The 17,408-nt window shown below is 40.6% G+C and overlaps 1 protein-coding gene across 5 annotated transcripts in view; it reads right to left on the bottom strand.

Moving 5' to 3' along the window:
- Nucleotides 1-17,408, bottom strand: part of ATG10 (autophagy related 10) — a 300,426-nt gene that overhangs the window by 264,231 nt on the left and 18,787 nt on the right. For 2 of the 5 annotated variants that reach the window (XM_004042232.5, XM_063706657.1), the window contains exons 2-3: nt 15,002-15,136; nt 5,528-5,647 (exon numbers count right to left, since the gene is read on the bottom strand). In XM_004042232.5, the coding sequence (XP_004042280.1) occupies nt 5,528-5,635 (108 nt within the window). In that variant the 5' untranslated portion in view covers nt 5,636-5,647; nt 15,002-15,136. Of the gene's footprint in view, nt 1-5,527; nt 5,648-12,458; nt 12,628-15,001; nt 15,137-17,408 lie in introns of those variants that run through there. The other 3 variants (XM_055386169.2, XM_004042231.5, XM_055386167.2) reach the window with 2 other exon arrangements.

Below are 17,408 nucleotides of genomic sequence, written 5' to 3'. Positions count from 1 at the left end.
TAAAGAAAATAGAGTTTGGAGACATTAAGTAGTATGTCCAAAATCCAGTTAGTAAATGGTAAGGAAGGTATTTGAACCTGGATCTGTCTGACTGTGAAGACCATGCTCTTAACCACTATCTTTAATATCTGACAGACCACCATGGTAAACAATGGGTGTAACAAGTGTACCACCTTCCTGAGGATTTTGGAAAGGTTAGAGGTAGGGGAACAAGAATTATCCTGCCTAGATGTCAAGAGCATTCCACCCTCACTGAAAAATATTGATTTAAAGTATTCTTATTCTGCATAGCTCCAGATATAAAAATTAAAAATATTAAAAATATTTTGCCTACTTTAAGCTTTTTAATAATTTATGTTTCATTAATTCGCACTGCTTTTCTCATCAACTTTGCCTGAAAAGTAATGTTTTACACCTTTCTATAAAGTTAAATTATACCAGTTCTCTAAATACTGTCAGGATTCTGTTCAAATTCAAAAAAAATAAAATGGGCCAGGCTCGGTGGCTCACACCTGTAATCCCAGCACTTTGGGAGGCCAAGGCGGGTAGATCACTTAAGGTCAGGTGTTCAAGACCAGCCTGGCCAACATGGTGAAACTCTGTCTCTACTAAAAATAAAATAGAATTAGCTGGGCCTGGTGGCGCATGCCTGTAATCCCAGCTACTCAGGAGGCTGAGGCAGGAGAATTGCTTGAACCTGGGAGGCAGAGGTTGTAGCGAGCCAGGAACACACCACTGCACTCCAGCCTGGGTGACAGAGACTTCGTCTCAAAAAAAAAAATTTAATTTAATTTTAAAAATAAATAAATAAAATAAAAATAAAATGGATGGTGCCAAAGTGATTGTATGAGTGACCATAAAACCTGAAGGTATGAGGGACAATATACACTCTTTAAAGGAGCCTTGGTCAGGCACGGTGGCTCACACCTGTAATCCCAACACTTTCAGAGGCCAAGGTAGGAGGACTGCTTGAGCCCAGGAGTTCAAGACCAGCCTGGGCAACATAGTGAGACCCCATCTCTACAAAAATTAAAAAATTAGCTGGGTGTGGCAGCATGTGTCTGTGGCCCAGCTACTTAGGGAGCTGAGGTGAAAGGATCACTTAAGCCCAGGAGATCAAGGCTGCAGTGAGCCATGATCATGCCATTGCACCCCAGTCTGGACAACAGAGCGAGACCCTGTCTCGATTTAAAAAAAAAATTAGCCAGGCATGGTGGTGCACATTTGTGGTCCCAGCTACTCAGGAGGCTGAGGTGGGAGGATTACCTGAGCTGTGGAGGTTGAGGCTACACTGACCTATGATCACGCCAACCTGGGTGGCAGAGACCCTGTCTCTAAAAACATGAAATAAAATAAAGGAGCCCTATACATAGGTATAGATAAGTTTTGTTTTTTTTTTTTTTTTGAGACGGAGTTTCACTCTTGTTGGCCAGGCTGGAGTGCAATAGTATGATCTTGGCTCACTGCAACCTCCATCTCCCAGGTTCAAGCGACTCTCCTGCCCTAGCCTCCCGAGTAGCTGGGATTTTAGGCATGCACCACCACACTCAGCTAATTTTTTGTATTTTTAGTAGAGAAAGGGTTTCACCATGTTGGCCAGGCTGATCTCGAACTCCTGACCTCAGGTAATCAACCTGCCTTGGCCTCCCAAAGTAAACAAGACTTTTTTTAAGAATAAGTTTCAGGAGCAAAAAGGGGCAGAGGGAGGCATTGGAAAGCAGGAGTATGAGGAAACTTTATTGGGTGATGAATATGTTCACTCTTGATTTTAGTAAAGGTTCACAGGTCTATAGATATGTCAAAACTTAATAAATTATACACTTTAAATATATGCAGTTTATTGTATGCCAATTATACATCAATACAACAATTTAAAAAAAAATAAATTTCTGAGGCCTGAAAAGCAAAACAATAGTATAAGATACTGTCTCCAAACAGTACCAGTAAAAGATTTGAGATGCTACATAATACAATGAAAGGTTTGAGGATATAACCAAGCGACTGATTCACAATTCCCTTTAGAAAAATGGCACAGGATTGCAGAAATTAGGTGGCAAAAATACTAATATGCCCAAACTAAGAAGACAGGAATCTGCTTTGCCTAGAGCCCCTTTCACTAATTCAGTTCAATAGCATGTGCTGAGGCAGGGCTGGAAGAGAAACCACAGTCATACCAGACAGACACCCAATCCCAGAGGTCATAAAATGACCATCCCATTGGGCATCACTGACATGTTTCGTTTGGTCCTCACTGTTGGAAAAATAATCTTTTTTAATTAGTTGCCAACATCTAAAAATCCAGAGATCTCTCCACCCAAATCTGAATGCTTAACCTTTCTCGAAATTTCAAAAGATCTGGTAACACTTGGACTCCTGTTTCCAGCCTAGCAATAGGCCATGCACTCTGGTCAGCCACAGATTTCCAGACTCAGTCTTCCTATTGATCTGTCCCTGGAAGCTTGACCCATTTATTGTAATGCTTCAATACCATCTCAGTGCTCATCATTGCAGCGGGTGTAACTCCCACTCCAAAGGGTAAGGAACTTTCCTACCTAAGCAACCAGTGACAGCCAACAGAAGGCTAGACTTACGCATCCCTTTTTAGAGAAAGGTCAATAATAGAAACAAATTCTGAAAACTGGTTCTGGGGCATTAGTTTACAACTTCAGTGGAGAAGCTTCTGACAGACAGAATTTCCCTACTGAAGATCCTTCTCAGCACCAGCCTCCTCACCCTTCAAACACAAATGCATACACAGTCCCAGCTCCTTCCCTAGCCTTCCCCTCCCACATTTTGCCAGGTAATGGAATGGTTAACAGGAATTTTTGTCATCTTGCCTCCAGCTTAAGATAAAGAAAAATTTCTTAAAGAAAAAAAACTGGTGAAAAGGCAAAGTCCCCAAGGAATAATCACACAAATTATTACAGGTCAAAAGGGGTCAGAAACCTATACTCATTCAATGAATAAACAACCAATATTTTATTTAACCATTTTATAACAAAAGCATTAATATTAAATCAGGTTCAAGGTAAGATTTATCATCACCACCTAACATTTTTCTAGTCAATGCATAAAATAATAGAGAGAACTATCACAAAGAAGTCAATTTAAAAAACAATAAAAAATAAACCTCTTAGTTTGCAGATGACCTCATTCCTAGAAGACCCAAGAGAAACCACTGAAAAGCCATGAAAACAAATAGGGAAATTCAATAAGGTGACTGAATGGTTACAAAATTAATATACAAAATTACAGTTGTTTCAACTCAGCAATAATCATACAAAAAATAAGATGAATAAAAATTGAAACAGGCTGGGCACAGTGGCTCACGCTTGTGATCCCAGCACTTTGGGAGGCCGAGGCGGGCAGATCACAAGGTCAGGAGATCGAGACCACGGTGAAATCCTGTCTCTACTAAAAATATTTTTAAAAAATTAGCCAGGCGTGGTGGCGGGCGCCTGTAGTCCCAGCTACTCGGAGAGGCTGAGGCAGGAGAATGGCTGAACCCGGGAGGCGGAGCTTGCAGTGAGCTGAGATCACGCCACTGCACTCCAGCCTGGGCGACAGAGAGAGACTCGTCTCAAAAAAAAAAAAAAATTGAAACATAATAGCAAACAAAACTATAAAATATACCCAAGAACAAAACCAATGAAAGGTGCTAGCACAGTCACATCATCCTGGAGAGGGAGACTTCCTGAGGGCTGATCAACTGTCTAATCACTACTTAGAGAGTGGGACTGGACTCTGTCACAACAGATCGACCCTCCCTCTGAACTATGCATAAACCACCCTGTCAAAGTTCAGCCTGCACATGACCCAAGAGGAAATCATGGCTTGTTTCCCCAGTGACACTCTGGACCTGATCAAAACCTACGCCTCCCAGGCCCAGTTCTGAATCATAGGAAATCCAACCCAAACTGTTCATTCCTCAGAGTGCATACAGGAAACATATCCAACCAGCAGAGAATCAGGATTCATCACTTTTCAGGAACCGGGTAAAATGTTAAGTAGAGAAAATTTACCTGTTCTCTAAGGAAGGGATTTCAAGGAACTCTTTAAAAAGCTTTTGACAGAGGCCAAGTGTGGTGGCTCATGCTTGTAATCCCACCTCTTTGGGAGGCTGAGGCAGGGTGGCTTGAGGTCAGGAGTTCAAGAACAGCCTGGCCAACATGGCCAAACCTTGTCTCTACTAAAAATACAAAAATTAGCCAGGCATGGTGGTGGACACCTAAAATCCCAGCTACTACTTGGGATGCTGAGGCATGAGAATTGCTTGAACCAGGAGGCAGAGACTGCAGTGAGCCAAGATCATGCCACTGCACTCCAGCCTGGGTGACAAAGCGAGACTGTCTCAAAACAAAACAAAACAAAAAAACAGTTTTTGACAGAGAACTAACTGTAAGTGTGGAAATAAGTACATAGGCCTTTTACATTATTATTACTGAATTGAACCAAGAGAAAAAAATACTTTGGGCCAGGCGTGGTGGTTCACGCCTGTAATCCCAGCACTTTGGGAGGTGGAGGCAGGCAGATCACTTGAGGTCAGTAGCTCAAGACCAGCCAGGCCAACATGGTGAAACCCCGTCTCTACTCAAAATACAAAAATTAGCCGGGTACAGTGGTGTGTGCCTATAGTCCCAGCTACTCGGGAGGCTGAGGCACAAGAATCGCTTGAACCCAGGAGGTGGAGATTGCAGTGAGCCGAGATTGCGCCACTGTACTCCAGAAGAGAATTAGAATCCATCTCAAAAAGACAAAAAAATTTGGGGCTGGGCGTGGTGGCTCATGCCTATAATCCCAGGACTTTGGGAGGCTGAGGCGAGTGGATCACTTGAGGCCAGGAGCTCGAGACCACCCTGGCCAACATGGCGAAACCCCATCTCTACTAAAAATACAAAAAATGTAGGCAGGTGTGGTGGTGCACATCTGTAGTCCCAGCTACTAGGGAGGCTGAGGCACAAGAATCACTTGAACCCCAAAGGCAGAGGTTGCAGTGAGCCAAGATCATGCCACTGCACTCCAGCGTGGGGGACAGAGTGAGATCGTCTCAAAAAAGAAAAAATATTTTGAAATATGTTTATATTAATAGGAAATTCCCAATTAATACAGTCCTCAATATTTCAGAATTTGTGATTGTTTATGGTTTGGTTTCAAGATTATCTTTTTACTCTCCAGACGAAAGTAGTTTCCTAAGAATATTAACTTAGGATTGATGATTTGAAGCACCACAGAAACATCTGTTTACATTCAGATAATTAATATGCTAATTTTTATCTATTAAATTAAGCAGGTTACGTAAGGACTTTTCAAAATAATACTTCATTAGCCTGATAATAATCTATATATATAGTTGAAGTAAGAAAATGGACATCTGTTGTAAGACATTCTTCAATTTAAGACTTTTACTAAATCAAACCAGTTTTCATAACTTAATTTCAATTATGGAGGTTTTACCTGTCAACAAACCAAAACAAAACAAAACAAAAAATCCTCTTTTGAGATAGAAAACAAACATTTCCATTCTTACCTTTGATGGTCTCCATTCCCAACTATCACCTATCTGTTGTGAATGTTTAATGAATTCTGCACAATAACGTTGGAATGTTTTTTCTCCAATGAACTCATCTTCTTCCATGTTAAATGATAACTGCAATACAAAAACTAAGTATTAGCATCAACTTTAGAATTATATTGAAAGGAATTCTGCCAACTGATTTACTTCTGTCAATAAACCAAAATTTGGGATGTAGAATGGCCTCAAGGCCACTAAAAAATGGTTTTGGCCAGGCGTGGTGGCTCACATCTGTAATCCCAGCAATTTGGGAGGCCAAAGCAGGAGGACAGCTTGAACCCAGGAGTTCAAGACCAGCCTGGTCAACACAGCAAGACTCCGTCTATATACAAACTGAAATACAGTTAGCCAGGCATAGTGGTGTGCACCTGTCGTCTCATCTACTCAGGAGGCTGAGGCAGGAGGATCACTTGAGACCAGGAGTTCAAGACTGCAGTTAGCTATGATCATGCCACTCTACTCCAGCCTGGGCAACAGAGTGAGACCCCATCTCAAAAAAAATAAAAAAGTATTTTTGTTTTTTCTATCTTTCTCACCTATCCCCATTTTTTTGTTGTTGTTTTTATTTTTGTTGTTGTTGTTATTGTTGTTTTTGAGATGAAGACTCGCTCTGTCATCCAGGCTGGAGTGCAATGGCATGATCCCGGCTCACTGCAATCTTCACCTCCCAGGTTCAAGTGATTGTCCCACCTCAGCCTCTCGAGGAGCGGGGATTACAGTTGCAAGCCACCACGCTGGCTAATTTTTGTATTCTTAGTAAAGACAGGGTTTCACCATGTTGGCCAGGCTGGTCCTAAACTCTTGACCTCAAGCGATCCACCAGCCTCAGTTTCCCAGAGTGCTGAGATTACAGGCATGAGCCACAGTGCCCAGCTTGTTTTTGTTTTTTTATTCCCGTTTCTATATCTTTGGTGCTTAGCATAGTAAACACTCTAGATGCCTTTGTTCAATTGAATTAAAATAATATAAACTGCAAGGATTTTAAACCCCTGTTTGGCTTCAAGGCCAATGATCTGTCTATACTAGATAATTCCTAAACCAGTGTCATTTCTGATTATTCAAATTTAGTATAATCTATGTAAGAGTTTATTCATTCATCCAACAAATACATAGTGAATATCTATTAAGTAGCAGGCACTGTGCATAAGTAAAGGTTAGGTATACAAAAATGAAAAAATATATAGTCCTTGCCTTGTAAGAGCTCATATTCTAACAAAGGGAGATAAAAAACAAATAATTTCAGTAGAAACTCTCTTATCCAACCTCCATCTAACCAACTTGCCAGATTAATCGACACTGACTCATGTCTACAGCATGCTGATCATGAAGCGCCTCTGCTCCCATCAGTTAACTGTGTGTTCACAAACCTTATTCTCCTATCATAAATATATACTGTAATTAAATGTTAAACAAACCAAACATAAAAGTAAAAAAGAGGGCCGGGCGCGGTGGCTCACCCAGCATTTTGGGAGGCTGAGGCGGGCGGATTACGAGGTCAGGAGATCCAGACCATCCTGGCTAACACGGTGAAACCCCGTCTCTACTAAAAATACAAAAAATTAGGCAGGCGTGGCCAGGCGCGGCCAGGCGCGGTGGCTCACGCCTGTAATCCCAGCACTTTCGGGAGGCCGAGGCAGGCGGATCACAAGGTCAGGAGATGGAGACCAACCTGGCTAACACAGTGAAACCCCGTCTCTACTAAAAAATACAAAAAATTAGCCAGGCGTGGTGGCGGGCGCCTGTAGTCCCAGCTACTCGGCAGGCTGAGGCAGGAGAATGGCGGGAACCCGGGAGGCGGAGCTTGCAGTGAGCCGAGATCGCGCCACTGCACTCCAGCCTGGGCGACAGAGCGACACTCTGTCTCAAAAAAAAAGTAAAAAAGACAACTGTTATTTCTATAAGCAAATGCCTTGGAAAGACTTGATAAAAGTCAGTCTCTCTAAGAAAAATAAACTGCTGTTGAACTAGGTATGGACAATACAACTGAAAAGATTGGTGAGGGACAGGGGAGAGAAAAGATTCCAAGCTTTCTGCCTTTAGGTGGTGGTGCATTGAATAAGACAGAGGTCTCTGGAGGAAAAGCAGGTTTGGGAAGAGAGTTGGGTTTAATTTGGCCATATTGAGTTTGAATTTGAAATGCCCGTGGAATGTCCAAGTAAAGGGGTCTAGCAGGCATTTTGAGGTGTGCCTTGAACTCAGAAGGAAAGACAAATCCGGGCTGGCAATACCGATTCTATATCAACGTTACATAGATGGTAACAGAACCCATTTCATCAATCAGAGAGAATGCAAAACTAGACTAGCACGAGAAGACTGATATGGTGTAGCCAGAGGAAATTTTTCCAACTGTATGATGATCCTGACATATACTGAAAGATACCAAATCAAAGAAAAATTAACTTTCATTCATAAAGAACACTAATATACTTAGTAACATTTTTAAAACTCCAACAAACTCTTACTTAGAAACAAAACTGAACAAAGTAGCCTAAGCCCTCCAGTTACTTGAGATTTACTTAACTATTGAAAATACTTAAACATAAAATTTCATTCAATAGCCATAGTTTATCTAATTAACAGCACTGTGCTACAAGCAAGATGACTGAACATCAAAACACTAATTGATATTTGGTTGAATACTTTTAAAATTATCTAAGGACTAGGCTTTGCTGAAGGATGCTACATACAATAATACAAACACTTATGGCTTGATTACAAAATTAGGAAGTATGGTATATTAAAAAGATATCCATCTCAACTGGATTCATCATAATGTACCATAATGAAATATCATGGAATAATTATTGTTTTTTTGATCAAGCAAGAATATTTCAACTCAAAAATGTAAATATAATTCAATCAACATTTTTATACATGGTTTTCAAGTTGTAATACTTTCTGGTCCTCTACCAAATTCATAAACTAGTAGAGGCAGAAATTTGAATCTCAGAACTTCCTATGAGATGGATGAAAATATGGCTAAAAATGGAAATAACCACAACTGTGGCTTATTAAGCAATAATGGTAAGAATAATCCTTATTTTGCAAATGAAAAATCTTAGATATGTGAACTGCCTATTTTTCCAGACTTAAGCTATCTTAAACTAAATTCAGACTACAGGTGACAACAGTCACTCAAGTGAACTCTCAGTAAAAGATGAATTTCAATTCTCATCTCATCCTAAACAATGAATCTCTCATTTCTAGTTGTAAGTAGGTTAGAAATGAGTCAGCGCTCCTCATGTCATAAAGTATAAGTTGTTTTGTTTTGTTTTGTTTTTTGGAGACAGAATCGCCCAGGCAGTGGCATGATCTTGGTTCACTACAACCTCCGCCTCCCGAGTTCAAGCGATTCTCCTAACTCAGCCTCCCAAGTAGCTGGGACTACAGGCACACGCCACCACACCAGGCTGAATTTTTGTATTTTAGTAGAGATGGGGTTTCACTGTGTTGCCCAGGCTGGTTTCGAACTCCTGAGCTCAGGCAATCCACCCACCTCCCCACCTCGGCCTCCCAAAGTACTAGGATTATAGGCGTGAGCCACCACGCCTGGCATAAGTTGTTAATACATCCATTTTGCTTGAGTCTTACTCTGGCTGAAGAGTTGTGTTGTTTTGTTTTTGTTTTTGTTTTGTAACATTCAATCAAAACCTTTTTCTAACTGCTTTAGCAGAGACTAAAGATTGGAAAAATAGAATAATTTTCTGTTTTTCCAAGTGAGGGTAGTCTTTCCAAACTGTAAGTTAGCCCTTAGACTAGAAGCATAGAAGCAGCTTATTCTGCTGCTGTTCAAATATATCTTTCCAGAAAAGCAGCCTTAGTGAATTCTAATACTGTATATAATCATTGTTTAAATGATCCTTTTTAATTGAAAACAATTTTTTCACTACCACTCTCCATACTGTTTAATGTGATTTTTAATCTAATGTGTGTAGAACTAATTCTTTGTTATTGTTTTAGTTGGAGACATTGATTTGATGAATCTATAAATCAGTGTACATCAAAGTCATAATAGGACTAAAACACTATAAGAAATATAACTAAATTTCCCAGAACTTAAGATCATTTACAAAAATGTGATTACCACAGAACATGCGATGCATACATTTAAACATTAAAAATCATTTTTGACTAATAAAGTAGGCAATTTCCTGAATACTTGTCCCTCCTAGCAACAATTCCACATTATTTATAACTCTAAGTGTAGACTCTTTTTTAAAAAACATGCACTATCAGCTAGGAGAGTTAAACATCAACCCACTACTTTTATGGCAATTTGGCCTGAATTGATTTAGATTAATTTAATCACTTACCTAGCAAGGTCCTTAGGCAGTGGTCCTCAAATTTTAGACAGCAAGGAAGCACCCACAGTGCAAATTCAAATATGGAATCCTACGCCTTGGCCAGAAAAATAACCTGATTCTGAAGACCCAAAGTAATTACTTTTAATTAGCACCTGGGATACTTTCAAAGGGAATCATGCTAAAAGATTAGCATGGTCCCTAGACAAAAGATGAATCACTTTGACAGGGCTGGTAAAAGACCTGGATTTCAAGACATTTGGCAGCCTGGGTGGGACACAGAAGGCATGGCCCTGGGCAATCCAATAAAATAGCACAGAGACACATCAGAAGAGAAGTCGTATCAGTCCTGACAACAGATGACCAGCAGGCTCAATTCTCCCTCCTTGCCTTCCCATTGGAATACATATTCCAAATCAAAGTTTAAATGAGAGGCAACACTGTACCTGGCTGAAAATGAGGAATCTCTGTTGGTAGCTGAGGCTTGCTCTGACCTCCCTATCACTAGGTGAGGGGAAAGAGGGTCATTTCACTCTCTCCCATTCCCTTCAGAGAAACAGATCATGAGTTGCCCCTCCCCTCCTGGTTTCTAGCCCCACTGGTAATTCTCTTTCAAGGCAGTTCTCTCCCAGTAGTGCAGTGTGCATGGCCAGATGTGGAAGGTAAAGCCCTGAGGTGCACTGAGTACTGTGCAGCGAGCGACAGGTAGCTGCAGGAACAGAATGAGCTCTCAGAATAGTACAGTCTCACCACTAACACCCAAAAAAACTAAAAAAAAAAAAACAACTATAAATTATTTCAAATCACACAAAAACACTCCCCTCATTATAGTTACAGGACCGAAAGATTCAACACTAGGAAAGGAAGACCTCTCCTAAGTACAGAAAATGATCTATCCTTCATAAATTTGGTTGTACCCATTAATCTGCTTTCCAAGCTAACATAAAGAGGAAGATTCCTCCAGCTTCCAAGTGCAGTGAGAGAGACGAAGGAACACTTGGTCACTCTGACCAGTCAACATGCCCCCTTTTGTCAAGGTAAGTAAACCAAAAACATTAATAAAAACACAAGACCTTTAAGAAGCTCTTGCATAAGAAAAGAGGGGAACTACTATAAACAGGAAGAGGGAAAGCTTGCTCCTGTAATGGACTTACACTAGGAATATGGAAATCAAACCGAGGAATTATCTACTCTATGTTCCCAATTTTAAAAAGAAACAGAGAAAGGGAAAGACCTCTAAAAGCAAGAGATGAGGAAGGAAAAACAGCTGAGATTAAAAAGGAAACTGGATAAGAAAAAACTGGAAGGAAAATCAAACATGTAACAGTAGAGATAAAAATTCTACATTCAAGGCAACAGAGAGATGTATAGAAGCTGGAAAAAAATCACATTCGTGTTTCAGTGTATAAGCACATAAGATCCTCTCCAAACACGCAAAAGAAAAAAGACCATGATGAAAACAATGCATATTGTTTGATGGAAGGACAAAGAACACAGGTCCAACCTACAAATAACTGGAATTTCTGAACTACAATCGTAAGCAAATGTACAACTGAAAAACTGTTCTAAGATGGAAAAAAAAAAGATTTAAAATATTTACCTATAAATTGAAAGAATTCACCATGTTTCTAAAAAAAACAAAGCTGCTGGAAAGAAACTTATGCCTAAACATAGCCTATAGGAATATCTTAATTTAAAGACTAGAAAGAAAAAAAGATGCAGGCAAAAAAAAAAAAAAAAAAAGGTTTACCTACAATTAGCAAAAATCAGGGTAGCCTCTGCCATCTTCACCCACTGCAACAAATGCCAGATGATAGAGCAATGTCTGCAATGTCTGGGGATTTGATTTACACTTTGTATCTTAGCATCTATAACAGATAGTCAAACAGTAAACATTTTTTTTTTGAGACGGAGTGTCACTCTGTTGCCCAGGCTGGAGTGCAGTGGTGCTGTCTCGGCTCACTGCAAGCTCCGCCTCCCGAGTTCACGCCATTCTCCTGCCTCAGCCTCCCGAGTAGCTGGGACTACAGGGGCCCACCACCACGCCCAGCTAATTTTTTGTCTTTTTTTAGTAGAGACGGGGTTTCACCATGTTAGCCAGGATGGTCTCGATCTCCTGACCTCGTGATCCGCCCATCTCGGCCTCTGGAAGTGCTGGGATTACAGGTGTGAGCCACCATGCCCGGCCAGTAAACATTTTTTTTTAAGTTGTAAATGAATAAAAGAAAAATTCAGACCAGGCACAGTGGCTCATGCCTGTAATCCCAGCACTTTGGGAGGCTGAGACAGGAGAATCACCTGAGGTCAGGAGTTCAAGACCAGCCTGGTAAACATGGCGAAATCCCTTCTCTACTAAAAATACAAAAATTAGCCAGGTGCAGTGGTGTGCACCTGTAGTCCCAGCTACTCCAGAGGCTGAGGCAGGAGAATCGCTTAAACCCAGGAGGCGAAAGTTGCAGTGAGCTAAGATTGTGCCACTGCACTCCAGCCTGGGCGACAAAGCGAGACTCCATCTTAAAAAAAAAAAAGAAAAATTCAAAAATTTGAATGGACTTATTCTATATACCTCTTCTCATTTATAGTACCTTTCTTCAACTTTCAGGCCTGTTCACTTCTTGGACCTTTTCTTACACAAACTGATGTACACTTTGCAAGGCCGAGGTAGGAGGATCACTTGAGGCTAGGAATTCAAGGTTGCAGTGAGCTATGACTGTGACACTGCCCTTTAGCCTGGGAGACAGCAAGATCCTGTCTCTAAAACAAACAAACAACAACAACAACAACAACAAAAAAACCACAGATCTATATGACATCCAATCTTTCTGATACCAGTATCATTACTTTTATCAAAAGATAATTTTTTAATAAAACTCTGCAAGCACATAAGAAAAACTGTTCCACCACTGATGACAATTTGAGCTGATCCACAGCTCAAACTCTCTTGCTGCCTTTGAACAGTGGGTAGTAGGACTAGTACAACAAACTCTAGTCAGCACATATGCCAAGTATCCCAGAATTAGGAGATAAGGAGATAATGGGGTATCCTTGGCCAAAAGTATCCAAAAAATAAGAAGAGACAGAAAGGAGCAGTGGCTTATGCCTGTAATCCCAGCATTTTGGGAGGCCAAGGTGGATGGATCACCTGAGGTCAGGAGTTTGAGACCAGCCTGACCAACATGGTGAAACCCCATCTCTACTAAAAATACAAAAATTAGCTGGGCGTGGTGGCGGGCGCATGTAATCCCAGCTACTTGGGAGGCTGAGGCAGGAGAATTGCTTGAACCTGGGAGGCAGAGGTTGCAATGAGCTGAGATCATGCCATTGCACTCCAGCTTGGGTGACAGAGCAAGACTCCGCCTCAAAAAAAAAAAAAAAAAGACCAACACAATATCAGAAGCTACAGAATCAGTGCCAGTCTGAATACAGATTACAGAGCAAAGTGTCTTTAAAATATACTACCAAGTGCCATATTTTTATTTTGGAAAATAAAAAAAGGAAATGGTTGGACATTTTTGTAATGAAAGGCACATTCCCTTTAAATTTTTCTTCTTGCAAAAGTCTTTGTTCAGAGATGAGACTAATGTGCCTTCTATTTCCACAAGTTTTTCATTCATTCACTCAGTACCTACAATACCCTAGTGCTTGCTGTGAGTGTCCTCCTAGAAAAGAATGTCAAACTTCCTGGCAAAACTGGGGAAGACTCCAAAACTTGGAGTTCTGAACATATGAATTCAATTCTTGAAGAAATGAATTTTGAAATTTGAGTAAGGGCCAACCAGGTGGAGACAAAGTCACTCCAAAAAGATTGAGGAGCTCCTGCAAAGACAGGGTCTGAAAAGAATGCAAGGTTTAAAAATAAAACAAATGTCAGTGGATGGAGCATAGCTCGGGTGGAGAAGAGTATGGGCAAATAAGGTCTAATGGTTCCCAACTTTATGGGGAACCCACTCTTCAAGGGGCTGCTTGGAAATAAATGGGATCATATTGGATTGTTAAAAAGAAGTTAGAGTTTGCCATTGCCATTTAGTGCTGAGGGACCAGGTAAAATAAACATCCTACAATGTGCAGGACAATCCCACACAGTGAAGAGTTGTCTGTAAAAATGCCAGTAGAGCTCCCTTTGAGAAATACTGGGAAGTAGGTAAGGAATTAACAAAGTCTAGAGAATTTAACTCTAGGGCCTCAGCGTATCCTTTAAAATCTGTGATCACAATCTCCATTTCACTCACTAAATATTTACTAGGTGCTAAAAGATAAACCAAGGCACATTAAAATTTTAAAGAATTTATTTGAGGTCAGGCACAGTAATCCTAGCACTTTGGGAGGACAAGGCAGGTGGATTGCCTGAGCTCAGGAATTCAAGACCAGCCTGGGCAAATGGTGAGATCCCGCCTCTACAAAAAAATACAAAAATTAGCCTGGCATAGTGGTGCATGCCTGTAGTCCCAGCTACTTGGGAGGCTAAGGTGGGAGGATAGCTGGAGCCCAGGAAATTGAGGCTGCAGTGAGCCATAACTGCACTACTGCCCTCCAGCCTGGGCGACACAACAAGATACTGTCTCAAAAAACAAAAACAAGAAAATGTTTATTTAAGCAGACAATGGTTAACCCATTTATGCTGGAGGTTGCAAATTTTTTTTGTGAAAAATCAGACCTTGGCGATGACCTTGAGCAGGATATAAATAACTCCCACAAGCTTAGCGTTCCAATAATGGAACACTAGGCATATTAATGAATTGGTCAGCTCCAGAATGCAAGCAATATGGGGCTGCACCAAAAGGACACAGTTAGAAGGCTTTTGAAGAGTGAACGGCAGAAGCAAGGCCAAGAAAATCTGTGATTGGTCAAAGTGGAGTAGCCTTACTTGGATCATTACAGTAAAAGTCAGTGGTTAGAGGTTAGTTGATGGTTTCTGATTGGTTAAGCTAAAGTTTCATTTTCCTAGAATACAACCATTTACACTGAGTTTGGTGTAAGTCTGTTTATGTAGGAACCCAGGGCACTGGAGCTTCCTCAGGCAGTGGCCTCCCAATTAATTATTTTAACACAGGAAGCTGTTTTTGCTGGGCAATAAATATATTTCCTTCTTTCCTTTGACCATCATGAAGCTTGGAACTTTGTGGCCTACCTTTAATAACTGTACAACAGGCCAGGCGCAGTGGCTCACGCCTGTAATCCCAGCACTTTGGGAGGCCGAGGCGGGCAGATCACGAGGTCAGGAGATCGAGACCATCTTGGCTAACACGGTGAAACCCCGTCTCTACTAAAAATACAAAAAAAAAAAAAATTAGCCAGGCGAGGTGGCGGGCGCCCGTACTCCCAGCTACTCGGGAGGCTGAGGCAGGAGAATGGCGTGAACTCGGGGGCCGGAGCCTGCAGTGAGCCGAGATCACGCCACTGCACTCCAGCCTGGGCGACAGAGCGAGCGAGACTCCATCTCAAAAATAAATAAATAAATAAATAAATAACTCTACAACATTCACAGTATATTTTCAGTATAACTCACCCTAATCACATCTTTCCATTCAAGCTTCATATTTTTATGATCTTGATTTCTCTTTATTTTGTATGTTATTATATATTACATAGTTTATAAGCTACCTCAAATACTTTTGGAACAAAATTGAGTTTAAATTTAAAACTCTAAGCTACAAAAGTACAATAAAAAACAAAAAAGAAAAAGAAAACTAGATAGTAAGATGGGAAGAAAAAAATATTACACTGAGCCCCCAAATCATCCTGAGAGGTCTGAGACACTTTTTTTTTGAGAGGGGGGTCTCACTATGTCACCCAGGTTGGAGGGCAGTGATATCATCTCAGCTGACTGCAACCTCCACCTGCCAGGCTCAAGCAATCCTCCCGCCTCAGCCTCTTAAATAGCTGGGACCACATGTGTGCACCACCATGCACAGCTAATTTTTTGTATTTTTTGTAGAGACAGGGTTTTGCAATGTTGCCAAGGCTGGTCTAAAACTCCTCAGCTCAGGCAATTTGCCTGCCGCAGCCTCCCAAAGTGCTGAATCACAGGCATGAACCACTGCACCCAGCCTTGGTTTAAGAGACTTTCAAAAAGAAGTATAATACAGTCTTTGCCTTCAATAGTTTGTAATAAAATTTTTTTTTATTTTTCAGAATACACATTCTTCTCAAGGTAATCAAATTTTTAAGTAAGATTCACATTGAAAAGAACATCAGAGAATAATGGATAACAAAAAACAGTGATAAATTGTACAACCACTGTTTAAAGAATTAGTATGGATTAAAATAATTAAAATCGCATATATTACTATGTATTAAGAACTAGTAACAAATCCTCAGAGCAACTTTTTGAGGTAAATTACTAGGATTTTCTTTATTTTATAGATAAGGAAATTGAGACAGAGAGGGTAACTTGTCCAAGGTAACACAGCTGTTAAGTGTGGTAATTTGACCTAAGGAAGTCTGGAACCACAGCCTGTGCCCTACAGGAGTTAGATTTTAGTTAATCCTTGAATTATAGGAGGATATAGAAAGAAAGAAATAGAAGGGATGGGGCAGTGGCAGTGAACCTTGGAACAGATTGAAATGAGGTAGACCAGTAAAGAACCTGAATGGAGAGTATAGATTGAGGGATATTGAGAATCTGGGGACAGGGTGCAGGAAGTTTACAGTCTTAAAACTCAAAGGAAGCTTGGAGACGTAGCTCTCGCCTTTAGTCCTCACTACTCAGGAGGCTGAGGCAGGAGGGCTGCTTGAGCCAGGAGTCAAGGCTGTGTAGTGCCTTCTAATTGTGCCTCTAAATAGCCACTGCACTCCAGCCTGGGCAACTTAGAGACCCCACTTCTTAAAAAACCAAAAGAAGAAACCAAAAAACCCAAAGGAGATTCCATTTAAAACAATTGGCAATAGGAAACCATTGTAGGTTCTTGAGCTCAGAAGAGATGATAAAAAGGTTTTCTCGGAAAGATGTTACATGACAGTGATATGAAATAACCCTAGCTTCAAAGCTACACTCCTATTACTAAGCCCTCTTCCTGGATCCTATAAACCTATGTGATCAGGTAAGCACATTAGAGAAGTCTTGTCTCTGCAGTTTTCAGCAACCATTCCCTAATTAAGATTCCTTCAGGTACAACTTATTCTCCTATTCTCCATTCCCCAACTTTCTAATTGCTTTATTATACTCAGGCTGCTTGTCCCCTGAAAACATTTGTTTTCAATAGATAATCACCAAATGATCTCCATGGCTTTTTTTTTTCTTAAGGTTCCCTGATTATATTTATGATTCAAACACAACCTCCTGGGTCCCAAACACATCTCTAGGTTTCAAAGATAAATCAAGCCCATCTTAAGAAATCTTCTGTAAGCTTTACTCTCCTTGTTTTTCCTAAAGGGCTGCTTTACCTTTCTCAGAAATGTATTAGGCATCAGGAACTACTGTCGACATGTAGTTTGTCACAAAACATTATACACAACTTGAATGGCCCACCATGTACCAAAATCTCAGTTAACCTTATCCTAAATAAAACAGGAGACAACGGAAATAATCTTTTAAC

The sequence above is a fragment of the Gorilla gorilla genome, chromosome 4 (assembly GCF_029281585.2).
Source record: "Gorilla gorilla gorilla isolate KB3781 chromosome 4, NHGRI_mGorGor1-v2.1_pri, whole genome shotgun sequence".
NCBI classification, from domain to species: Eukaryota; Metazoa; Chordata; class Mammalia; order Primates; family Hominidae; genus Gorilla; species Gorilla gorilla.
This window is presented reverse-complemented; position numbering and strand designations above follow the sequence as displayed.